The following is a 25,237-nucleotide window of genomic DNA, read 5'->3' as shown; positions in this document are numbered from 1 at the left end:
AAAGTACTTTTTGATTGCAAATTTGATTTTACATCGAAAAATGAAGTTGAAAAATTTTTGCGACCGATATTTCGATTTTTTGAAAAAATCAGTATTGATTCGAAAATTCCTAGCTCGGTCAAAGATTTTTTGCACAACCTGGAAATTTCTGAAAAGTCCCCTAAATTTTCCGATCCTCGTTTTCGTCGTGTCTTCGGCAAAGTTGTAGGTTGTAGACATGAGGAAAAAAATCAAGATTTTTTTTAACCTTTTTTACAAAAACTTAATTTTCCACAATACGTTTTAGGGGACAAAAATCCACAACTTTTGAACCATAGAGAAGTATGGTGAAAAATTTTGCCGCCAAGTTATGGATTTTTGGAAAAATAATGATTTAAAAAAAACGAAATTGGGTCCTAAAATAAAGCTTAAATTTATGATATCATTGTTCACAACGATAAAGCTTATTTTTCTGAACACAATTTCCCTTTGTACAACGCAAAGAAATTAAAATGGATTTTTAAATCAATTTAAAAAAAATCGGCGGCCTTTTTTGGCAGAAATGGTTCTATTTGACAGCTCATTCCAAGGGGACCATAGCTGATCCATAAAAAAGTGGTTTTGTCATAATTTTTTGCAATAAAATTAAAAAAGTGATCAGAAATGGTTTAAAATCGAGTTTTTTAGTTGAACATAAAAATTTACATAGAGCTTTAGCCTAGGACCCTATTCATACATAAAATTCTTTTGACAGTCAAAACGGATTTACAAAGTTCAAAAGGGGTTTTTGAGGTAAGAGATTTCTTTACAAATCTGCTAAAATAAATATTTTTTAAAGATCGATCCACCTATACGGCCAGGTCCAATCCGTACAAAAAATCAAAAAACCAAATAAAATGAAAACACTATTTCACCGAAAGAATATTTTAACAATACAAATTCTGATTCAGGCCGGTAAAACACAACTTCCTACGTATAAATCTCCGATGGGGTTTCTCGGTTTGCAATATTTTGCTCCAGCCACGCCGCGAGACCTCATTAAACAAAAAAATCATAGGAAAAACTTAAAAAAATAAACAATTTAAGACCTCAGTTGTCGACGAATACAAAACATACAGAGCACTGCTGGTCAACAAGCCGAGAAAAACGTTAGGCAAATTTGTGCCATAAGGTAACGAATTAGGTTTTCACGAAAAAGTAAGATTTTCTACTTTTTTTAGAATAATGTACTAAATTTTATTAGTTGGTTCTCAAAATTGATGAAATTGAGGACTTGCTTCGAAAGTCAAATGGTTAAGTAAAGCATACATGTTGAAGCTTATCGTGAGCCAACTATCTATAAACCAAGTCTTTGTGGTTTCTATTGAGTTATTAAATGAAAAACAGCACTTGCGGTCATGCTTGTGGTCACTGCTTAACCAAGGCAGTCATCGATTTTCATACACATTTTGCAAAACCATTTTAATGTAAGACTCCCAGCTTTATTCTCAATTACGATTCTTTCAACAAATCAACCATACCGTAATCAGATGTCTTACCGATCCGTTCCACCATTGTTGTCGGTAAAACATCGCTTCAGCAGCGTGTTGGCGTACTCAATTTGCTCCTAAAAAAAATACCAAAATTAGTTTACTTAAACCAAATGCTTTGCCCTTCAACGCCCTACCAAACACTCCTCCTTCCCATCGTTCAGTTTCAGAATCGACTCCAGCTTCGACCTCAAGCTCAAACCGGCCGCCTGGCAGCGTCGAATCGCGTCCTGGCTCTCGGTCAACACCGTCAGCGTGGACAGCGCCGTCTCCAGCTTGGGCTCGAACTCCTTCGAGGGCCGAATCGAAGCCACCACCCTTTCCACAGCATTCAGCTTGATAAACTCATCCCGAACGGCGGCAAATTCCGTGCAGAGGGCCGACATCAGGAAGGACGATTTGATGCGGAGCTTTTCGTTGTCCGTTTGGATGCAGCCGAGGATGCACTCGAGGCCACCCATGTCGATGAACGCGGCCAGGCACGGTTCAAACTGCCGAACCATGCAGGAAATGGCGTGCATCGCTTGGCTGGCCACCGGAGCTTCGTCCGAGAGCAGTTCCACGAGGCGGGGCAGGACGTCCGCTTCGAGCAGGTGCTGTTGGCAGGTGGGATTGTTCTGGGCCAGCTCGCCAACCAGCCGGAGCGTTCCCGTTCGCACGTCGACGTTTTCCGAGTTTAGTCCGGGCTTTATGATGACGAACCCTCCCACTTTGAAGAAATCGTTGGCCGCGTCAATGTCCTCCACGTAATCGATTATAACATCGATCGCTTCCGCTTTGTCGTCCTCTTCGGTGGCGGGATCCATCAGGGTTTTCATCGCTTTTTCGATTTCCTGGACCACATCGACGGTGAGCGTTTTGAGGGCTTCCTCCAGGAAGCGACGCCGATCTTCGTCCATTTGGGGCAGCTGGCCGGCAGCAGGGGCGTCTTCGGCCGCAGTGGCCTCCATAGCAAATTTGAGCAGACCCTGGAAAGTGGAATTCAACGTTAATTTCCGGTTTTCTTAAAGTTTTTTTTACTCTAACCTGCATGTTTCGGGGTTGTCTCGGTTGATCCGGATTGTCTCCTCCACTTGCCATTTTGATCTACACGATTTAACTGTTGGATTTACACAAAATTCACGGAAATTTCACTGAAGAATGATGCAAATTTGACAGCTGACTGAGCAATCGAACCAAAACAAGCATGTTGGGTGCTTGTTCTCTCTTCTCTCTCGCGAGAGAGAGCGCGGAATGCAGTGCTGCCAGTATAGTAGTGGTGAGTTTCTGTTGGATAAAAAAACAAAATTCAGGAAATCAAACCTTAAATTCTTAAATTCTTAGATTCTTAAATTCTTAAATTCTTAAATTCTTAAATTCTTAAATTCTTAAATTCTTAAATTCTTAAATTCTTAAATTCTTAAATTCTTAAATTCTTAAATTCTTAAATTCTTAAATTCTTAAATTCTTAAATTCTTAAATTCTTAAATTCTTAAATTCTTAAATTCTTAAATTCTTAAATTCTTAAATTCTTAAATTCTTAAATTCTTAAATTCTTAAATTCTTAAATTCTTAAATTTTAAATTTAAATTTAAATTCTTAAATTCTGAAATTTGAAATTTGAAATTTGAAATTTGAAATTCTTAAATTTAAATTCTTAAATTCTTAAATTCTTAAATTCTTAAATTCTTAAATTCTTAAATTCTTAAATTCTTAAATTTAAATTTTAAATTCTGAAATTCTGAAATTCTGAAATTTGAAATTCTGAAATTCTTAAATTCTTAAATTCTTAAATTCTTAAATTCTTAAATTCTTAAATTCTTAAATTCTTAAATTTAAATCCTTAAATCTTAAATTCTTAATTCTTAAATTTAAATTCTTGAATTCTTAAATTCTTAAATTCTTAAATTCTTAAATTCTTAAATTCTTAAATTTAAATTTTAAATTCTTAAATTCTTAAATTTAAATTTAAATTCTTAAATTCTTAAATTCTTAAATTCTTAAATTTTAAATTCTTAAATTCTTAAATTCTTAAATTCTTAAATTCTTAAATTCTTAAATCTTAAATTCTTAAATTCTTAAATTCTTAAATTCTTAAATTCTTAAATTCTTAAATTTTAAATCTTAAATTCTTAAATTCTTAAATTCTTAAATTCTTAAATTCTTAAATTCTTAAATTTTAAATTCTTAAATTCTTAAATTCTTAAATTCTTAAATTCTTAAATTCTTAAATTTTAAATTCTTAAATTTAAATTCTTAAATTTTAAATTCTTAAATTCTTAAATTCTTAAATTCTTAAATTTTAAATTCTTAAATTCTTAAATTCTTAAATTCTTAAATTCTTAAATTCTTAAATTCTTAAATTTTAAATTCTTAAATTCTTAAATTCTTAAATTCTTAAATTCTTAAATTCTTAAATTCTTAAATTCTTAAATTCTTAAATTCTTAAATTCTTAAATTCTTAAATTCTTAAATTCTTAAATTCTTAAATTCTTAAATTCTTAAATTCTTAAATTCTTAAATTCTTAAATTCTTAAATTCTTAAATTCCTAAATTCTTAAATTCCTAAATTCTTAAATTCTTAAATTATTTTTAAAAACTTAAAATTTAAGAATTTAAAACTGCGCAACATTTCTTGATCACGTTCCTTATGAGCTCCATACTCAGCTTGAAAACAAACTGATTTTATTCCCTTTCCAAATGTTGTTTCAGGCCTGAGTGGTGGTGAATATATTTGACATTTCGCCAAATTTGTTTTGATCTACCTTTAAAGGAATTCTGAATACAAAACGGATTGCAACGATGATTCGAGTGGTGAACGCCGTTGCGTAAAGGTGTATTTTCCAACTCGGTTTTTTACCACGTGCTTTTTTCGGGCGATTTCAACAGAAAATAATCTGTTTCGTCGGGACGAATCGAATTCTTTGGAAGTAGTGAAGTAATAGAAGATCAGTGAATAGAAAATCGGAGAAAAGTAGGCGGTCGTCGAAAGTGCAAACATGGCGGATGAGTCTGGTGGCGGAGCGCCACCCGGAAGAATGAGAATGAACGGTTACAAACTGGATAACGGCACGGAAACGTTCATGTACATGGCGCGCGATGTCGGTCCTTACCGGGTTTACGTAGAAACGAAGAACGATAACGTGAAGATCAACAAGTTCTCGGTCGGTTCAGTGCTACGGAAGATCCCAAAGTACAAAAACGCGGTCACTGATCTGAAGTACCTTGGTCGAAGCAAGATCATCGTTTTCTTCAACTGCTGGCAAAAGGCTAACATGTTCGTCGGGGAGAAAATCCTGAACGAGAAGGGTTACGTTGCCTACATCCCGAAGCATGTCCTGTGCATCACTGGTGTGATCAACGGGGTACCGGAAGATCTTGACACGGTGGAGATTTTGGAAGAAATCGAGAGCAGCGTGCAGGTTGTGGATGTGTATCGACTGAACAGATGGAACAAGGACGAAGAGCGAAAGGAGCCAACGAACCGGGTGAGCGTCACGTTCAGAGCGCAGATTCTACCGGAGAAAATCAAGCTCTACGGATGCAACGTTAAGGTGCAGCCTTATGTTCGTAGAATCATTCTCTGCACTAACTGCCTCCGTTACGGACACAAAGCGGCCAACTGCAAATCGAAGAAACGCTGCGAGAAATGCTCCAGGGTCCACGAATGGAGCCAGGAAGAATGCCAGAACGATACGAAGTGCCTGCACTGCCGCACAGCCGACCATCGAACGACTGACCCGACCTGCCCAGCAGGACCAAGAGAGGCGAGCATCCAGAAGGTTATGTCCAAGAAGAACCTGACGTACATCGAAGCAAAGGAGTTGATTGCGCCGATGCCGATCAGTAATATGTACGACGTGCTGGCAAACAGCGAAGAATTTCCTACGATCCAGAACAGCTTTGCCAAGAAACTAACAGGACAGCAGCCGAACAACCAGCAGCAGAAGCAGCAAAAAACCCAACAAACCCAGTCAGCCGCAAACAAATCGCAGAAAGTTCCAGCTAAGACGAAGATCCAGTTCGGAGAAAAGCGAATCAGATCGGACAGCTACAACGAGTTTCTAGCTGAAATCGAACCAAGCAACACCTGTGGAGTCGGTTTGAACAACCCATTTGCGTCTACCGAGCAAGAAAAGTGGCAAGCGATGTACAAGCAGGCATTGGCAGACGCAGAAAGAAAGGCGACTAGCGAAGTACGAAGTGATCTGATGAACTTCTACTCGGCTTTGGTTCAGAACCCAGATGTCAGCGAAGCCGTTCAGAAACATATAAAGGATTGTTCTAAAAAGTTTCTCAAGTTTGACAGTGTATTCAAATAAACTCAACGTATAAACTCAAATTCAACTCATCTTTGGAGTAACAACATAAATTTAAACCTAGTTTTCAACACCCCCGTGATAAGTGAGTTTAAGCTTCTTCAATGTAATATTCAAAGTTTAAGCAAACACAAAGATGAGTTGAATCGAATACTCATCACCGATAACTATTCAGCAGCATTTGTATCAGAAACATGGACTAATCAAACATTCGAGCACACTAGTAAGTACAATATTTACCGCTACCACAAGTTTTTACATTCAAGAAACGACCACTACGGTGGTTCTGCTATATTTCTACATCAAGATTTCTCGTATTCAAACATAAATTTACCATCAGTTTCAGAATTAACACAAGTAATAGCTATTCGAGTAGTATCGTTAGACATTGTTTTAGTATCCATCTATATTGCACCTTCAATAACTAAACCCAATCTAATCGCTGACTTAAAAAACATCTTTTCTGCTCTAAGATCTTACAAAAAAGTAATATTGGGAGGAGATTTTAACGCTCATCACCAGGAATGGGGTAATGATAATAACGATGCTAAAGGGCAAATTGTCATGAACTTGATTAATGAATTTAATGTGATTTTATTAAATAAAAAAGAAAAAACCTATATTCCAGTTCAATTAAACAAAACTTCAACAGCTATTGATCTAACTTTATGTTCGCCGACTATTTTTGGTGATTGCGAATGGAAAACATTAGATTATGGAATTGGTAGTCATCATTTACTTATTCAAATCATTTACAGTTTTAATTCAGTAGAAAAAACACAATATGTATACAATTATAAAAAGATTAAAACAGAATTGCAGCAAATAGATTTACCCAACAATACCAGTATTGAACATTTTCAAAATATAGTTTCAGATATTCACAAAAAGAACAGATTCAAAAATAAACACACGCCAAAGTATTGGTGGAATGAGGAAATAAATAGGGCATGGATTGAAAAAAGAGAAGCAAGAGCTAATTTCAACAGACAGTCTTCTGTTGAAAATTTGATCTTGTATAAGAAAAAAGAAGCCATTTTTAACAAACTAAAAAATCAAGCTACAAAAGAAAACCTTAAAAATTTTGTTTCTGACATAAACCCTTCAATGTCATCTAGCGAACTTTGGTTAAAAATAGGAAAACTTACAGGGAAAAAGAGAAAACAACGCACAAATAATATTTTATATGAAGATGCAAAACTAGCAGAGCAATTTTTAGATAGACACTTTGGCAAAAACGACATAACAGGGAATTTTAACTCTAATATTATAACAGATTATGACCTTTTGACATTGGAGAAATTCAATAACATTTTAAGCAAAAAGAAGAAAAGATCAACTCCAGGGGAGGACAAAATTACATATGAAATGTTAAGTATTCTAAAACCTGAAACAAAACTAGTAGTAATTAAAATGTTAAATGATTTCTGGAGGAATTGTTTTTTACCTAACGTGCTTAAAACTATAAAAGTCATAGCTATACCAAAACCAGGAAAGGATCAATCTACTGTAGAAGGTAAACGTCCCATTTCATTAGTTCCTACCTTAACTAAAGTGATGAATTCAGCAGTTTTAGAGAAATTTATCAATTTTACAGAAGATAACAACATAATACCAGACACATCGTTCGGATTTAGAAAAAATAATTCTACTATCACTTGTACAAACTTTGTCGTAAATATGATAAAAAAGAACAAAAGAGAAAACAAACTCACTGCTATAGTATTTATCGATTTATCAAATGCATTCAATTCAGTTAAAACAGATATTTTAATAGATATAATGAACGAATTTAATTTTCCGTGTGAGATTACAGCTTGGATTGCAGAGTTTCTTAAAAATAGAAAAATTACGTTTGAGAGTAATAATCAATCTATTGTTAGAATATCTTCAAACGGATTACCGCAAGGTGACGTACTATCTCCTCCATGTTATAATGTATACACAGCAAATCTCCACAAAATAGCAGATGATAACGTTTCCTTAGTACAATACGCGGACGACTTTTGCCTGATAGTTAGTGATAAGACTTTAGAATCGCTTAATGACAGAACCCAAATAGCATTAAACAAATTAACAGAAAAGCTTCAAGAATTAAATTTCTCAATAAATCCAGACAAAACTAAAGCCATTTTATTTCAAAATAGTAACAACACCCTTTCACTCCAAATTAACAATAAAGCTATAGAAACCGTTAAATACTACACATACTTAGGGATAACTTTAGATCGGTTTATGAGTTTTGGTATTCATATGAAAAACACAAAATCCAAAATAATTGAAAGGCTTAACATGATAAAAGTAATTAATAGTATAAAATACAGCGCACATCCTCAGACAATGATTTTAGTTTATAAATCCATTTTCAGAAGTGTAATAGAATACGGAGCATCAGTATTTAACAATGCAAAGAAAACTAACAAACAAATACTTAACACAATTAATAATCAATGCTTGAGAAAAATAACAGGGTGCACTAAAACAACTCCATTAAATTCTCTTAATGCAATAGCAAGTTCTCAACCTTTAGATAAGCGGCATCATTACATAACATGCAAGGAAATAGCAAGGTCATTCAATAATCAAAACATCATTAGTAAACAGCTTTTATCACTAAATTCTAATATAGACAATAGCAAATTATCGTATCTTGAAAAAGTTTATCTGGAAGAGAAAAATGTATTTACAAAAATAGCACCTACAGTTAAATTTACCTTGAACCAAAAATCATTAGATATTAAAACAAAACTAGGAGACATTGACACTACCAAGAAAAACACCAACCCATTCGTAATAAAATCTTCATTCTTATTTTTGCAAAATAATACATATAAAAATAGGCCGTCCATTTACACAGATGCTTCAAAAGAAGAACGACTAGTCGGAATTGGTGTATATAATGCCCACAACAATCGTAGATATTCATTCAAACTTCTTAATGAAACTTGCATCACTACAGCGGAATTAATAGCAATTAACACAGCACTTAACTTGATAGACGAAGACGAATTAGCTAACGCAGTTATCTATACAGACTCTAAATCTTCCTGTTTAATTATACAATCTAGTTTAAATTACAAAAAAGTACCTACACTCATACAAGAGATTATTAAAAAAGCAAGTAAATGGAATACAACAATACAGTGGATACCAAGTCATACTAACATAAGTGGGAATGAATTAGCAGATAAATTAGCCAAACAAGGTTTAAATAGTTCAACAACATTGTCTAACGATATACTCATTAAAGATGCATTTAATACATTCAAAATTAATTTAATGGAAAAAACAAACTTGTGGTATCGGGAATACGCTGAAGAGAAGGGAAAAACTTTTTATCAATTTCAACCAATTATTGAAAAAGAATCATGGTTTTTTAACAAAAATCTCACGAATGAACAAACAAGATTACTCAATAGATTATTAGTTGGTCATGATTACTCTAAATATTGGAAAGCTAAAATGAAATTAGTAGACGAAGAAAATTGCGATCTTTGTGATGAACCAGAAACTGCAGAACATATTATATTACATTGTTGTAAGTTTGGACACACTCGTACAAAATACTCGTTCGACTGTCGTTTTAGAAACCTTTTAGATTTATTTAAAACAAAAGATTTGAATTTATACGTTGAAGTTTTTGATTTTTTAAAAGAAATTAAAGCTGATATTTAGATGTTTCTGATAAGATTAGTTGACAAATGGCTATGACTAAACCGGCGAATGATTCAGTGATCTGAGTATTAGCGACATCGTCGTGCTTGCGTCAAGCGGCAAAAAAACCACAGGGCATTATAGTCACAGCAACTGAGCCCTCCAAATGAGCTGACAGCTGTTGGCTCGCACAGATAGGAAGAAGAAGAAGAAGGATTGCAACGATGGACGGTAAGATTTTCTAAAACTTTCGCAATATCTTTCAATAAATCCCATTTAAATTCCCAGAAAATAACGACACCAGCTTGCTGGTCATAGTGCTGGACACGAACCCGTCGCAGCGCATAATCCGCGAGAACCCGCACCACCTGACGCAATGTCTGGACTCGATAGTGGGTTTCGCGAACGCCCACCTCATGCAGAAGGCCCACAACAAACTGGCCGTGCTGGCGTGCCACCACCATGCGACCGAGTTCCTGTACCCGAACCCGGGCAAACCGCTGGACATTCGTCAGGTCGATGGGCAGTACGAGCAGTTTACGCTGGTGGAGAAAACCATCAAGCAGAAGCTGGCCCGGATGATTAACGAGGCGCCGAGGTTGGCCGCTCCGACGGAATCGCTGCTCGCCGGCAGTATGGCCATGGCCCTTTGCTACATCGCTAGGGTAGGTTACGCGATTGCGGGACTTGAGTTGTTGAATCATCCTTTTGGTATTGCAGATAAACCGAAACAAACCGGCTGGAGTGAAAATCAACTCCCGGATCCTAGTGGTCACCGGAAGCAACGAGTGCGCCTCGCAGTACATGACCTACATGAACGTGTTTTTCACCGCCCAAAAGCAGAACGTCACGCTGGACGTGTGCGCGCTGGACAAACCGCTCAGTCTTCTGCAGCAGGGCTGCGACATCACCGGCGGCCAATACCTGAAGCTGCCCCAGCTGGACGGATTTCTGCAGTATTTGCTGTGGGTGTTCCTGCCGGATCCACAGATGCGTTGCAAACTGGTGCTGCCCCCACCGGTGAAAGTGGACTACCGAGCGGCCTGTTTCTGCCACCGCGAACTCATCGACATCGGTTACGTCTGCTCGGTTTGTCTGTCCATCTTTTGCAAGTTTAGCCCGATCTGCACAACCTGCCAGTGAGTTTTTTTTTGTAGCTGTGAATCGTTTTAAAAATTACCTTGATTTACTTTCCTTTCAGCACCGTCTTCAAGGCACCCGCGCCGATTGCGGCCAAACCGAAGAAAAAAAAGATGAAAACATAGATGTGATTAATTTTTCATGTTACTTTATTTTTACTTTCACTAAAATAAACATCTCTAAGCACTTAAGCAACTCTCAAACGTCGTATCTAATTATTTCGCACCAGTTTGCAGAAATACATCGGACCAAAGTTGACGGGCAGGAACGGAAGAACCAGCTGGCCGTACTTGAGCGTGTTTGGGTACGCGAACTTGTACATGTCCGAGAAGGGTTGCAGCACCTGGCTCAGGTCTCTGGATGGGGGAAGGAACAAATAAATCGAGAAAATATTTTAATAAAAACTCTCGGATTATGTAATTTTTTAGACGTTATTTCTGTTTGAATGTACCCAAAAATTGACAAAATTTTCATTTATGAAAATACTCTCTCTCTCCCTCTCTCTTTGATATCAAAAATCGCAATTCGCAATTCGCAATTTTCAGTGTAAGAACGGGCCTTGACCGATCTTATGCACAAGGTTCCCGACGAACACGCACTGCCCTTACACCTACATCTCACCCTTGCTCTGAGTCAGTACGAGCAACACGCTAGAACACGCTTTGAGTGTTCGTGCCAGGCATGCACACCTTCTTTTCCGGTTACGCATTTTAACTCGGCCGGGGGTGGTACATTAAGTAGGGTTTGATGTAAGTATAAGCGCCTAACCATTTATAGTGTGCCTATCAACTTTCATTAAAGCAAAAACTGTTTTATTTTTAGTTTGAATTCAAAAACTAATTGTTATTTACTGTGTATTGTTTTCTCCTGAAATCTTCCCTATTGTTGAGTCTGTTTATCTGTTGCTATTTCTTTTGTCGCGGTGTTTTGTTACAATTTTTGGTCCTAAGCATGTTATAAAAGTTTACCAAAAATACAATAGTAATATTTGTGTTAATCCTTTAACCATTCCATAAATTGAGTAAGGGCTCAAACCTCACTTGTTTGAAAAAAGGGTGAAGATTGAAAACAATTGACAGTAAAAGAGAATTTATTTTATAAAAAACAAGTATCAATAGTAAGAGAATGATGAGCGTATTTTGAAGAATAAAAATGAGAAGCTAGATGTATTAGATGTAAAATTAGACAATAGTTAATAAATAGAGATACAAAACAAGCTTAGATTATTAGTAATGATAATTTATAGGACAGATGAAGAGTTATTCAAATAAATAAATTCGCAATAAAATCAAAAAAGATTAGGCGAATGATAAATAGACTTGATATTACTAGCATGAGCATGAGCATGAGCATGGTTGACTGCCAATGAGCTGCTACTCCGTTATTGACGGATCAGCTGAAGTTACGCAATGAACCAACAGATGATAAATAGACTTGATATTACTAGTACATTAAGCAAAAGTATATTTTTAAGGAAAAAAAAAACAAAAAAAAAAAAGTTTGTTACAGCAGTATCAATTGATAGAAAAGAGTGGAAAAGCTTTGAGAGAGAAGAGAAACAAAAGTTGGTAAAATTAAAATCAAATGTTGGATATTAAATAGAAGAATCAGTGAAGAATTGGGAATCAGAAGAGCAAAATAAAAATAGGAGATAGGTGGTAGCTGAGAATGAAGAGAAGAGAAACCCCGTTGTGCGATGTTTCAGGTACATCCACAGCAGTTGACTCAACATACTGCGAATCAAAACAATACCGTCTACAATCACAAATTACTTGCCTTTCCCACATTGTCGCGCCCCTTTCTTTTAGCCGTCTCGACTCTGACCCGCGGTGGTCAAAGGTTTACGATCCGTTTCCACAGGCCACCAGCTAGGTCATCATGAAACCAAGCCAACGTGGAGGTAAGAAAATAGGACACTCGCAAGGAACCAGAGCTATACTGTTCTGATCAAGATAATTCGGATGATCTAACAGAACTACGGATGTAGTTAGTTACGCTCCTTCCAGGATGTTCCTTACGTGGACGTCAACCGAAGAGCACGCAACAAGGTCAGTGCCATTGCATGCTCTTAGGTATCAATCCTTGGCCTGCTCTCTCTTTGATATCAAAAATCCTACAATTTTTTGATTCATGATTAAAGACATTTCAAGGCAAAACTTCCCGAAAAATGTAAAGTTATTTGCAATTTAAAAATACTTTATCAAGGAAACACACAGCTAAATGGGGATTGGCCAAATTGCTGAAAATTGTTGGCCAGAACACCAAATGGCAGAGATATCAAATGGCGGAATTTCATTTGTCAGAAAAAAAAATGTTCGACAGAAAATTATTAGCCAGAAAAGGTCAAATAGCCGACAAAATTATGTGGCAGAAAAATAAGAGCAAAACGGGAGAATGACAGAATGACTCAAATGGCAGAAAAATTAAATGGCAGAAATTGTTATTTCGTAAAATTTGTACAGAAACGGTATAATGTTCATTTAAATCAAAAATCATTATCTAAAATCTGGAAAATGAATTATTTCCCGGATTTTTTTTAAACAAAATAAAAAGGAACTTTTCTTTAAAAATTTTAAAGCTCTGAAAGTTTTTGTAAAAAAAAACCCCCGGTAATTCAACTTGCTAGGTATATCTTGGAAACAGAAGGTTCGATTTTAAATATTTAAAAATGAAAATTGTGTAAACATTCTGCCTTGCATTCTGCTCTTTTCTATAGAATAAAAATAATTCAAAATGAAGAAAAACATTTTATAAAGGCTAAAAACACTAATTTTGGACTATTTTAAATATTGGGCTTGATTTTTATATATAAAAAAAATATTTTCGTAGGAAAAAGCAGAAATTTTTTTTAACCAATAGATTCTGAGATATTGTGAGTTGAAAAGTGAGGCATAATAAGCTAGCACTGAGAAAAACTATTTTTTCACAGAATTTAAACTTTAAGAGTCTGTTCTACTGAACATTTATCGAAAAAAGAACCTCAAAATGCCTAACGGTGCACTTTATTTAAAAATGTGTACAGCCATGTTCGACTGAAATTTGATTTTGCATTTTATTTTTTGCAAAGTATTTTTGAAGTTTTGTTTGAATTTTATGAAGATTTTTTTTTTCAAAACGGATTTTTTGAGATTGATTTGGCGTTTTCAAGAAACTTGTAGATTCTGCTTAAAGTTTGTTCAAACATAACGTCCAGAGATTTTCAGAATTTTGAATATTACAAACGTTTAAATGATTTTGTATTTGATATCATAATATTAAATATGCTGAGTTGCCTCATGGGGCCGAATCCTCAAATTACGAAAATTAAAAGGAGGGAATTTCTTTTACTGAGAAATAATTAAAACAGCGGGAAAAGCCATAACATTAATCATTCAATTTTCTGACAGAAACTCAGAAATTTTTAAAAATAATATAAAATATAAAAAAAATCAAGCTTTAGCAAAATAGTTTTGGTTTCAAAAATGCTGAATTCAGAATTTCTAAAACTCAAAAAATCAGAAATTAAAAAATGCAAAAATACGAATAATCAAAAATTAAAAAAAATTATTAAAAGATTTTAAAATTAAGAAATTTAAAACTTTCAAAGCTCTGCAATTTTCAAATTTCAAAATAAAAAAAATCTAGATTGCTTTTTTTCAAAACAACCAAAACGCCATGAATTTCCTATGTCGAGAATATCAAGTTTGTACAAGACTTCGTTTAACAGTCAAAACCCGAGGCCTGCAAAATGCGTTACAGTAAATTTTCGCAGGCTTGGGAAATATGCAAAACAGCACCAAACTTCAATGTTTTATAGTGTTTTGGAATCGTCAGAATGTCTACTTTAAGGAAAACATATGCAAATTAGTGGATTTTTGGGCGGGGTTCGGGGGGAGGGGGTGAACGAAAAAATATCCGAGCAAAATGCGTTACAGTAAATTTGTAAAATTTATATACTATGCAAAACATGACCAAAACTCAATGTTTTATAGTGCTTTGGAAAGGTCTTCACCTGAACTTTATGTTAAAAATATAAAAAGACTACGTTTTCCATAAAGTTTTACTAAAAAATTTAAGTAAATATTTATTGTTCTATATACTAACATCAGTAAGAGAATAAAAACATGACTTTTCATTAGAAACATAATCATGCGACATATCTAACTTCTCAAAATTTCATGAATGCAAAAAAATTGAATCGATTCAGCTGAACCGGTTCACCCAACCGGTTCAACAGTTGTACCGGTTGAACATTGCTGGCACAAAATGTATCATGCGACATGTATAACTTTTCAAAATTTCATGAATAGTCAATCTGCAAAAAAATTCACCCAACCGGTTCAACAGTTGTACCGGTTGAACATTGCTGGCACAAAATGTATCATGCGACATATCTAACTCTTTCAAATTGCCTGAAAAGTCATTCTGTAACATAATTGAACCGATTCAACTGAACCGGTTCATCCAACCGGTTCGATAGTTGTACCGGTTGAACATTTCTGGCACAAAATGTAGCATGCGACATATCTAACTCCTTAAAATTGCCTGAAAAGTCATTCTGTAACATAATTGAACCGATTCAACTGAACCGGTTCAATAGTTGTACCGGTTGAACATTTCTGGCACAAAATGTAGCATGCGACATATCTAAATCTTTCTAGTCATTCTGCAGCAAAATTGAACCGTTGCTCTCCTGGTTCATCCAACCGGTTCAATAAATGCACCGGTTGAAAATATCTTGCAAAAAAAGTATCATGCGACATATCAAACTGTTTGAATTGCCTGAATAGTAATTCAGTTTCAAAACTGAACCGAGTCAGTCAACTGAACGGGTTTAATTGTTGTAGAATAAACATATCCAAATTGCCTGAACAATAAGTTTTCATCAAGATCTACCCAATTCCTGTCAAATTTCTCGAAATCTATGAGGCTGGTAAAAATCAAAGGTTAAAATTTTCAGTATTTTCTTATATACTTTCAATATAGTCCAGACTCGATTATCTGAAGGCCTCGAAAAAAAAAATACTTCGGATAATCGAATCACAAAAAACTTTTTTTTTTATGGTCGAGCTTGAATTCATAAACAACAAATAAGTGAGTAGCTAAAATAATTTAGATTTTTTAATTCCAAGACATATTAAAAAAATGCATTTTTTGAAAAATGCATTTATTTAAAAGGCAATGACATATTCAAATTTGACTAATATGCTGTTTCAGACTCGAATTTGATGCCTGAAATATGAAAATTAAAAAAAAAATACGGAAAAAATCCCATCCACAAACCACGTGGACACTTTTTTGGAAATCTAGTGGTTCAAATGGTATTTTTTTCATTGTTGCAATTATTTTCACTCACCTCACCGTCACCGTCATCCCGGTGTCGTTAAACACGTTGCTCAGCGCCATGTGGACCACGCCGTCATTCTGCACCGGACTCAGGCTGCACGTCGAGTAAACCAACGACCCGCCCGGCCTCAACAGCCGCAAACAATTCGCCAAGAGCCCCGCCTGCAACTCGGGCAGCCTCAGCCGCTCCTTCACACGACTCGACTTGAAGATGTTGTTGTCATTCTCCATGACCGAGTGCCGATCCGTGGTGCACGGAACGTCCACCAGAATCCGGTCGTACATGTCGTACTCGGTGAGATTGCGAGCGTCTCCGTGCGTGATGAAGCACCGTTTTTGCTTCCAGTTTGCACTAAAGTCGTACAGGTAGCTGCCCATGAGCTTTCGGATGCGATTCACGCGACTTTCCTGGACGTCGTTGCAAACGAGTGTTCCTGGGCGAAGGGTTTGTAGGAGGAGCAGGGACTTGCCGCCTGGAGCGGCGCAGGCGTCCAGGACGCGGTCACCCGGTTGGACGTCTAGGGCTAGGGCTGGGAGGATTGAGGCTCCGTCCAGGAGGAAGTGGGACAGAACTCCGGTTGAGCAGTTTCGAGGTGGTCGGAAGTCGGAACAGTTGCCGCGCTCGTAGGTGTAAATGTCTAAGTTTTGGGGGATATCGAAACTGTTTTCCATCTCGATCGTGACGGGAAAGTCGGCGCTGTTGCTGTAGTACTTATAGTGGTCCGATTCCGGAACGTAATCTTCCATTCCCTTCAGCTTCGTTGCCGGAATAAATTCGTAAAGCGCGGACGTTCCAAAATCTGGATCGATTATTCGCTGAAAATCCATCTCCTTATCGTCTTGCAACGTTTTACTGAGTGACTTTTTGAAATCTACAGCTCCTTCCTCCTTCGCTTCAACCTCTTCCCTAATTCCAACTTCCGGCACGTCCTCCTTGTACAACCGCTCCATCTCCTGCCGCTCTCGGTTCTCCGCAAACGCCTCAATCCGCTGGTCCATCTTGAAAATCTTATCCCCACTCACCCGCTCTTCAAACGTCCCACTCAGTGAGCGCTTCTTGGCCGCGTAAATCTCCCGCAAATTAATCGCTCCGTCCGCCTCCAGCTCGGCTACGGTCCGCTCGCAGTCGCCAAACTGATTCACCAAAGCCATGTACTTGTGCTCGCTCAGCAGCGCCACCCGGATGCTCTTCCACCGGTTGCCGTACACCTGGCCGTAAAAGTCGTCAAAGTTCTCCAGCGCCCGATCCCGGGCGAACTGCTTCTTCTGCACTTGGGACTAAATAGAGAAAAATACAACTTTTGAAGCGATTCCAAAACAAATTGATTTAACCAACATACCCAGTGGGACTTGCTGTGTTTGGCTCGTCGCAAAAGCAAGCTCACTTTCCGAATCTGGAGCAGCATTTTGAGTCCGAAAATCTACCGGAACACCGAAGAGAAAGCCGGTCCACTTGCGTCAGATTTCTGTTTATCAACACACGTGCGCTGCTCACGAAGTGAGCGAGCAAAACAGAATCGAGTGTGGTGGGTTTTGAATATAAGACGAGCTGGCAGCACTGCACCAGTTTTGTTTGACAGATCAGCAAGCGGCTTTGTTTTGATTGTGGCGGCATCGAAAGTGGAAAACATTTTGAGGAGATTTTCAAGCAAAATTTGCCATATTTAAGCGATTATTGGCATTTGAAAAGGTTTAAAGTGTTCCTGGGATAGTTTGGCAGAGTAACAATGAATATTTCAACTGATTTTGGACCGGACTCTGGCGGGCGAGTGAAGGTAGGCTTTTCTTGTTTTGATCGCAACAAATCTTGGGGCAGTGGGGCAAAGTGAACTCAATCACAGCGTTGTCCTAGGCTGATGGTCAAGGAACATGTCACGAAAAGATTTTTCTTAAGTGGTACGCAGCTGAATAGTGCTTGTTTGCAAAGTGTTTTGATGAAGAAATCTAGCTTAACATTGTAATAGGGCTGAAGCTTTTTAATTAAAACATCAACTCAAGCAAAACATTGTAAAACGGCCGTTGTCATTTTTCAAAACATTGAGAAAAACGAGGATGAAGTCTGCGGTTAGTTTTTCAATTCCTATTTTAAACTCATTTGGCTGACTATGGATATTATTCATATAAAAAACGCAAAACTAGTATTGTTATGTTCCCCCGTGTTCAATTTTCTGAAAACATTTCATTATTGCTATAAAATTGATGATAAAATTACATAGGCCTCTTAAAAAAAGTTAACAACATGCGGGATCGATTAAGCCCTTTGCGTTTTATCGCCTATGTAAACATTGGCGAGTTTCATTTTCCATTTGGGCCCTATGTCAAACGGCCAAACACAACTTCAGGATTTGTTTTTGTTGTGCTTTTGTATTTTGGCCTTGCAGGCCAAACCAAAACAAATTGAGATTTCGTGTTAGGTCTTTTGCACCAAAGTCATTTTTTTCTCGTTTTACGTATTTTTTTTTAAATTATTTACAAACCGGTAGTGTGGCAGGCTTACAATGTGGGGAGAAGGCTCTGGCGATGCGGTTCGGGCAAAACAAGGTGGACGAGCTGTTCTTCGGGAAGCAGATTCCGGTCAAGGAGTGCATGGAGGACAAGTTCTTCGAGGAGATTGAGAAGCTGGACTTTGAGAATGTTCCGGAATCGCAGCGGCTGTACATTAACAACTGGGTGGAGAACACGACGCACGGGAAAATTACGGATCTGCTGATTCCGGGCTCGATCACGAAGAACACAAAGCTGGCGATCACCAATGCTGCCTAGTTCAAGGTGGGTTTGAATAACTTTGATTGAGTTACAGTGGCTAATTGAAACGATCGTTTGAAGGGAACCTGGCAGAGCAAATTCAAGCCCGAGGAGACCAAGAAGGAGATCTTTTACGTTTCGAACGAGCGCCAGGAGTTTGTTGACATGATGCACGTCGAGGGAACCTTCAACCATGGTGAGTAATATAAAATCAACAACTGTGCTGTCAAATACCTAACCGGTTCGTCCCTCCACCAGCCGCCAACGAGAAGCACGGCTGCCACATCCTGGAGCTGCCCTACACCGGCCAGGACGAAGCGTCCCGCGTTTCGATGTTCGTGTTCCTACCCCCCACCGAATCCAACGCACTGACAAACTCCTTGCCCGCCTCACCTCGTCGCCGAACATCCCTGCGGGGCAATAACAAGGGCATTATTTCCGCGTCCCGTCGACATGAAGACCGTACTGGACCGAGGCATGGGCAAGCTGTTCGAAAATTCGGCCAACTTCTCCGGCTTCTCGAAGAAAGTCCAGGTCGGCGAAGTGCTGGTAAAGTTCAAGATCACCGTCAACGAGGAGGGCGTATTATTGGGATTGGGATTTTTCGTAATGAATAACAAATGTGAACGGGATTTTTGAATAAAATAAAATCAAATTTTTCAGTTGATTGGTTTAGTTTATATGAGTAAATAGTTTATATGAGTTTATATTAGTTTATATGAGTAAACTTCCAGTAACCAAAGTACGTCGCGGAAGAGTTCCACCTGAATAAAACATTCGAGTGGTTGATCGGTGATGCCAATAACAAACTGTCTGGAACCATGTCCAAAGACAGCGGGGAAGAACGAACAATGAACAGCTGTTTGCAAGAAGCAGGAACCGGTCGTGGACTCAAGGGAACGTCCGTTGGTCACGTTTGAGTTGAAGTTTAGCAATGTCTGCCGGAACAACGACGGGAAGCATTCGTCAGTTATGCGGCCGGATAGCAAGCAGGAATGTCTGCTTAAGGGTTTCGACCTGGACAGCCGTAAACCGGAACAGTGGTTCGGAGATTCCTAGCTTTTTCTAAATAAATAAATAAACAATTTTAGTTATTGCTATATAAACTGCTTTATTTAGGACCGCATCAATGATCAATAAAAGATTCTTCAAAACTGCTAGTTCGGCTCACTCACGTATTTGAGCAAGCTCTTCAAAACGGCAAGCTTTCTTGAGAAAGTTCAATCGGCTGATCTGTGACCGTTGGCATGTCCGGCAATTCTGAATCGAAAGTCTTCAGCACGAGGATCAATTTTGTAAAAAAAACTACTGCAGGTGCTTGCTAAACCAAGATTGGCTCGCCTTGATCATTCAGTTTTGGTCGATTGTACCGGCGACTAAAGTTTTTAGCCGCTCCAGCTTGATCACATCCACGGCACCCACGTCGTCATCCAGCAGGAACCGTTTCCGCTCGAAAAAGTCCAACTGCTTCTCCTTCTCCTCACTATTCTTCCCTCTTCCTCCTCCGTACTCTTATCGTACACCTTACTCCGACCGTTCCCTTACGGGGAGAGAGGGCGAACTCCCATGGCCAGCGCCTGATTCCGTAGGTTGGCCTGTTCCGGATTTTGAGTCCCGCTAATCACGAGCACCACCTTTTCAAACAAATCGTTTATTGACTTGTACGTCACCGGCTTTCGCTTCCGCTCTTCATCTTCTTCCTGATCTTGATCCTTTGGCTTCTTGATGTCGGATGTTCTGTCCCGACTGGCAGAGCTCTTCTTCTCCGACGAAGTTTCCGGTTCGTCAAAGAAAAAGTTCTTGAACTTGGTCACCGACGTTGCTCGCGTTCCTCCTTGGCGTCCTTTTCACGATGCTTCCGGGCACGATCTTCGGCTAGCTTGTGATCCAGCATTTCGTTTGGCTTGTCGTCGTCCTTGTCGTACAGCAGGGCGTCCCGGTTGCGGTTCCGAGGCTTCTTCCTTCTCGTCATTGTCGTCAAAGAGTCGTGAATTCGGCTTTGGCGTGATTTTGGTCATCATTTTGGCTGGTTGTGGAGAGGCCAACGAATTCCGGATGGCCGCCGGCGTCGACGCGTCCCGAATCGCGCCGCCATTGACGTTGCTAACCTAGCCGGAGTCGTTGCGGGTTTATTCGCGACGGGTTGCGAGTCCGCACCGGATCCGAGCTTCCCTCGACCGAACCGGAAGATTTCTCCCGGAGCTTAAACCTCCCAAGTTGAAGCACCTTCGAAGGCTCCTTCTTCTGAACCTCCTTCTGAATCAAATAACCTTCACCATCACTCCTTAGCCACCGGCTCGACCAGTTCCTTCGCCGTGAAGTATCGCACCCGGCCGCTGTTGGTCGAGTTGCGGCTCGATAAGACTCATAAACGGTGGCTACTGAAGCGTCCAGCATCATTTGAGCTGCTTCTGGAAATAAAACATAAAATATCGGTTAAGAAAAAACAAAAACTAACTGAACCAAAATCAGAACTATTTATTGATTGTTTGATTGCAAGGGTGAAAAGGCATTACCAACATCAATAGAATCTTGATGACACAAGTCTTGAGGGGAAGGAATTGACCAGAAATGCCCGATTTTTCAAATTTTCAGCTAAAATTAAAGTTTTGAAGCAAAAGACCAATGTTGGTTTCGTTTTTGTTTGCAAACAACATCGTGTTTGTCCCTGGGACTAACACGATTCCAAAACAAAACAATCCAGTTTCCACATTGGACCTTAGCAGCACAGGTCTATCAGGATTTTAAAAACAAACAAGGTATCATTGACATTGGCCTTTTGGAAAATATATTTTTTTTCATACAAAAATCGAACTTTTAATACTTTTTTCGATATGTTGCGATAGATTAAGACACTAAGCATCGTTTGCAGAGAAAATGTGGTTTGTTTACATTTTCGACTTAGGGCCTTTTACATTGTTTTGCTTGAACTGACGTGAGCAGGATAGACTCTTTGTTTACACTTCGGCTTCGGTCCTTTTACATTGTTTTGCTTGAAATCAAATTATTTGGATTTTTTCACTTTTAACGTTTTTTTAATAGGTCCTTTATATACATATGAAACAAAAAAGACTTATAGGACCTTTTGTTTAAAAAAAAAAAAAACTCTAGATTTGAATGCGACTGAAAATTAAAAACTTACCAATAATTTTGAATTGCCTTGTAATGGCAAATCTCGAAAAGCAGAATATTTATTTTAAATGGGCGGACTCCAGAGATATTCAAAAGTGATAATACAACCAGAAATTAAACCAAATAAAATTCAATATCTAAAAAAAATTGAAAATAGCAAAATTCAAAACATAGAAATACAAAAAAAAAAATCTAAAATTCGAAAAATCCAAATCTAAAGAAAATTTGAAGATGCTGCAATTTTAAATTCTAATGTAAACTAAACAGATTTTTTCTTAAATTCACTAAAATTGATTCATTAAAATAAAAAAAAAATATATTCTAAAAAAGAAAAAAAAATCATAAATCTTTAAATTCGAAAATTCAAAATGTTGAACATAAAAAAATAAAACTTTCATAATGCCTAAAATGGAAAAATTCGCATTATAATCTTTCATAATTTAAGAATTTAAGAATTTAAGAATTTAAGAATTTAAGAATTTAAGAATTTAAGAATTTAAGAATTTAAGAATTTAAGAATTTAAGAATTTAAGAATTTAAGAATTTAAGAATTTAAGAATTTAAGAATTTAAGAATTTAAGAATTTAAGAATTTAAGAATTTAAGAATTTAAGAATTTAAGAATTTAAGAATTTAAGAATTTAAGAATTTAAGAATTTAAGAATTTAAGAATTTAAGAATTTAAGAATTTAAGAATTTAAGAATTTAAGAATTTAAGAATTTAAGAATTTAAGAATTTAAGAATTTAAGAATTTAAGAATTTAAGAATTTAAGAATTTAAGAATTTAAGAATTTAAGAATTTAAGAATTTAAGAATTTAAGAATTTAAGAATTTAAGAATTTAAGAATTTAAGAATTTAAGAATTTAAGAATTTAAGAATTTAAGAATTTAAGAATTTAAGAATTTGAGAATTTAAGAATTTAAGAATTTAAGAATTTTAGAATTTAAGAATTTAAGAATTTAAGAATTTAAGAATTTAAGAATTTAAGAATTTAAGAATTTAAGAATTTAAGAATTTAAGAATTTAAGAATTTAAGAATTTAAGAATTTAAGAATTTAAGAATTTAAGAATTTAAGAATTTAAGAATTTAAAAATTTAAGAATTTAAGAATTTAAGAATTTAAGAATTTAAGAATTTAAGAATTTAAGAATTTAGGAATATAAGAATTTAAGAATTTTAAAATTTTAGAATTTTAGAATTTTAGAATTTAAGAATTTAAGAATTTAAGAATTTAAGAATTTAAGAATTTAAGAATTTAAAAATTTTAAAATTTTAAAATTTTAGAATTTTAGAATGTTAGAATTTTAGAATTTTAAAATTTTAAAATTTTAGAATTTCAGAATTTTAGAATTTAAGAATTTATGAATTTAAGAATTTAAGAATTTAAGAATTTAAGAATTTAAGAATTTAAGAATTTAAGAATTTAAGAATTTGAGAATTTAAGAATTTAAGAATTTAGGAATTTAAGAATTTAAGAATTTAAGAATTTAAGAATTTAAGAATTTATGAATTTAACAATTTAAGAATTTAGAATTTTAGAATTTTAGAATTTTAGAATTTTAGAATTTTAGAATTTTAGAATTTTAGAATTTTAGAATTTTAGAATTTTAGAATTTTAGAATTTAAGAATTTAGGAATTTAGGAATTTAGGAATTTGGGAATTTAAGAATTTAGGAATTGAGGAATTTAGGAACTTAGGAATACAGGAATTTAGGTATTTTGTAAATTACGAACTTTTGAAGTTTAGAATTTTAAAGTTCTAGAAGTTTATAATTTTAGAGTTTTAGAAGTTTAGAATTTTAGAATTTATGTCCAATATTTTTTTTAATTTTCTAGTTCCTAATGGATTTGAAAATTAAAGGATTTGTTAACCTAAAAAAAATAAGTCTGAATTCCAGAATTTTATGTTTTTGAAATTTAAATGTGTAGAATTATTGTTTATTGGATTTTTATTTCATTTTATTTTTTCTCGTTCTCACATTTTGAATTCAGTTATCTGGGGTGGATTTAAACTCATATGGTCATAAAAAGAATGCAATTTATTTATTTTCCGTATTTCTTCCGATCTCTGTACACAGCTTAAAATATAAATATTTAATTAAAAATAATTAATTTTTACATGTTAAGTTAAATTTATTTTGTAAATGCAAAACAAACCCCATTTCGAAAAAGAAAAAAGCTGAAAAAATGATTAGTTTTTTAAGGAAATTGAAACATTTATTTAAAAAAAAATATCTTCATATCTTCTTCAGGGCCTCACCATCGTCAAACCTCTCATTTACGGCAACGTAGCCCGCTCATTCGGCAAAAAGCGCGAAGAAGACGGCCACACCCACCAGTGGACGGTGTACGTAAAGCCGTACCAAAACGAAGACATGTCCACGTACGTGAAGAAAATCCACTTCAAACTGCACGAAAGCTACGCCAACCCCAATCGTGTGGTCACAAAGCCCCCCTTCGAAGTGACCGAAACGGGCTGGGGAGAGTTTGAAATCGTGATCAAAATCCACTTTCACGACCCAACGGAACGACCCGTCACGATGTACCACATCCTGAAACTGTTCCAAAGTCCCATTCTGGACGGGGAAGTAACAACGACCCAGATCGAGGGCAAGAAGGGCCTGGTATCGGAGCAGTACGAGGAGATTGTGTTTCAGGAACCGACCCAGCTGATGCAGCAACTGCTGACGAACGTGCAACCGGTCACGACGGGCGCGTGGAAGCATGACACGGATTGTGAGGTTTATTCAAATTTGAAAAGAACTCTTGTCTTATTTTGCTTTATTTTTTTTAGTTGAAGAGAAAAAAGTCCAATCGCTGGAGAACATAATCGAAACGAAGGCCAAGATCAAATCGGAAATAACACTGCTCAAGGATAAGCTCAAGCTGGCGCGGGAAACGATCGCCAAGTTCAAGACGGAAATGGCCAAGGTGCAGGGCCAACAGCCGGCGGCGTGACGCAGAGAGGGAGGTTTGTAAGTCTGGAATGTTTGCGAACGTTTGAACCATTTTAATAACAAACTACTGGGCAATAATTTAACGTAAAAATTAATTGATTTATGCACTTAAACAATCCGACATTCCATGCTAGGAATTTATCTTGAAAGTCTTTTTTTGTTAACGGCAACACTGCGAGAGTGTACACCAAGGAGCCGAGTCTATTCGTGCACTCTGCGCGCCGCTGGGCTCTCCAGTTGCAGCATAGCTGAAGCCGTGACAGCACATAGATGTGATCTGTCATTTTAAAGTGTTGTTATGTTTTGTTGATTCTTTCGTTGTTCGTGAATAAATGTAGTCGTTCGTTTGTTAGTTCTAGTAAAGAACCTTGTTTTAATTTGTTTGTTTCTGTCTGTAATCGTCTGGTCCTTGTGATGTGGACCGCGTTAAGACGGGTTGCGGCCGGATCCAACATTTTTAAATCTGGTTTATTGTGC

At 36.6% G+C, this 25,237-nt stretch overlaps 5 protein-coding genes across 6 annotated transcripts; 3 read left to right on the top strand and 2 right to left on the bottom strand.

The window, feature by feature from the left end:
- Positions 1-695: 695 nt before the first annotated feature.
- Positions 696-5,844, top strand: LOC119765924. Of its 2 annotated transcripts, none has more exons than XM_038250188.1 (2): positions 696-1,150; positions 4,200-5,844. In XM_038250188.1, exon 2 carries the CDS (start codon positions 4,487-4,489, stop codon positions 5,807-5,809), a length of 1,323 nt encoding a protein of 440 aa, XP_038106116.1. In that variant the 5' UTR covers positions 696-1,150; positions 4,200-4,486; the 3' UTR covers positions 5,810-5,844. The 2 variants fall into 2 exon arrangements, with proteins under 2 accessions (XP_038106116.1, XP_038106117.1); XM_038250189.1 differs by lacking the exon at positions 696-1,150 and adding an exon at positions 2,643-2,766.
- LOC6031185 (hsp70-binding protein 1) lies at positions 1,439-2,696 on the bottom strand. Its single transcript, XM_001841975.2, has 3 exons — positions 2,535-2,696; positions 1,646-2,476; positions 1,439-1,585 (listed from the first exon to the last, which is right to left on the bottom strand). Exons 1-3 carry the CDS (start codon positions 2,586-2,588, stop codon positions 1,514-1,516), a joined length of 957 nt encoding a protein of 318 aa, XP_001842027.2. The 5' UTR covers positions 2,589-2,696; the 3' UTR covers positions 1,439-1,513.
- Positions 5,845-9,541: 3,697 nt separating the features above from the next.
- On the top strand, positions 9,542-10,800 carry LOC6031186 (general transcription factor IIH subunit 3). The gene is made up of 4 exons (XM_038250191.1): positions 9,542-9,691; positions 9,749-10,125; positions 10,181-10,599; positions 10,662-10,800. Exons 1-4 carry the CDS (start codon positions 9,685-9,687, stop codon positions 10,723-10,725), a joined length of 867 nt encoding a protein of 288 aa, XP_038106119.1. The 5' UTR covers positions 9,542-9,684; the 3' UTR covers positions 10,726-10,800.
- On the bottom strand, positions 10,729-17,422 carry LOC6054675 (5-methylcytosine rRNA methyltransferase NSUN4). The gene is made up of 3 exons (XM_038250187.1): positions 17,266-17,422; positions 15,936-17,203; positions 10,729-10,956 (listed from the first exon to the last, which is right to left on the bottom strand). The coding sequence occupies exons 1-3, from the start codon at positions 17,329-17,331 to the stop codon at positions 10,812-10,814; spliced, it is 1,479 nt and encodes a 492-aa protein (XP_038106115.1). The 5' UTR covers positions 17,332-17,422; the 3' UTR covers positions 10,729-10,811.
- An 85-nt stretch (positions 17,423-17,507) lies between these two features.
- LOC6031188 (YEATS domain-containing protein 4) lies at positions 17,508-24,851 on the top strand. The gene is made up of 3 exons (XM_001841978.2): positions 17,508-17,700; positions 24,056-24,539; positions 24,598-24,851. The coding sequence occupies exons 1-3, from the start codon at positions 17,653-17,655 to the stop codon at positions 24,759-24,761; spliced, it is 696 nt and encodes a 231-aa protein (XP_001842030.1). The 5' UTR covers positions 17,508-17,652; the 3' UTR covers positions 24,762-24,851.
- Positions 24,852-25,237: the final 386 nt, after the last annotated feature.

This window comes from Culex quinquefasciatus, chromosome 2 (genome assembly GCF_015732765.1).
Source record: "Culex quinquefasciatus strain JHB chromosome 2, VPISU_Cqui_1.0_pri_paternal, whole genome shotgun sequence".
NCBI lineage: Eukaryota > Metazoa > Arthropoda > Insecta > Diptera > Culicidae > Culex > Culex quinquefasciatus.
This window is presented reverse-complemented; position numbering and strand designations above follow the sequence as displayed.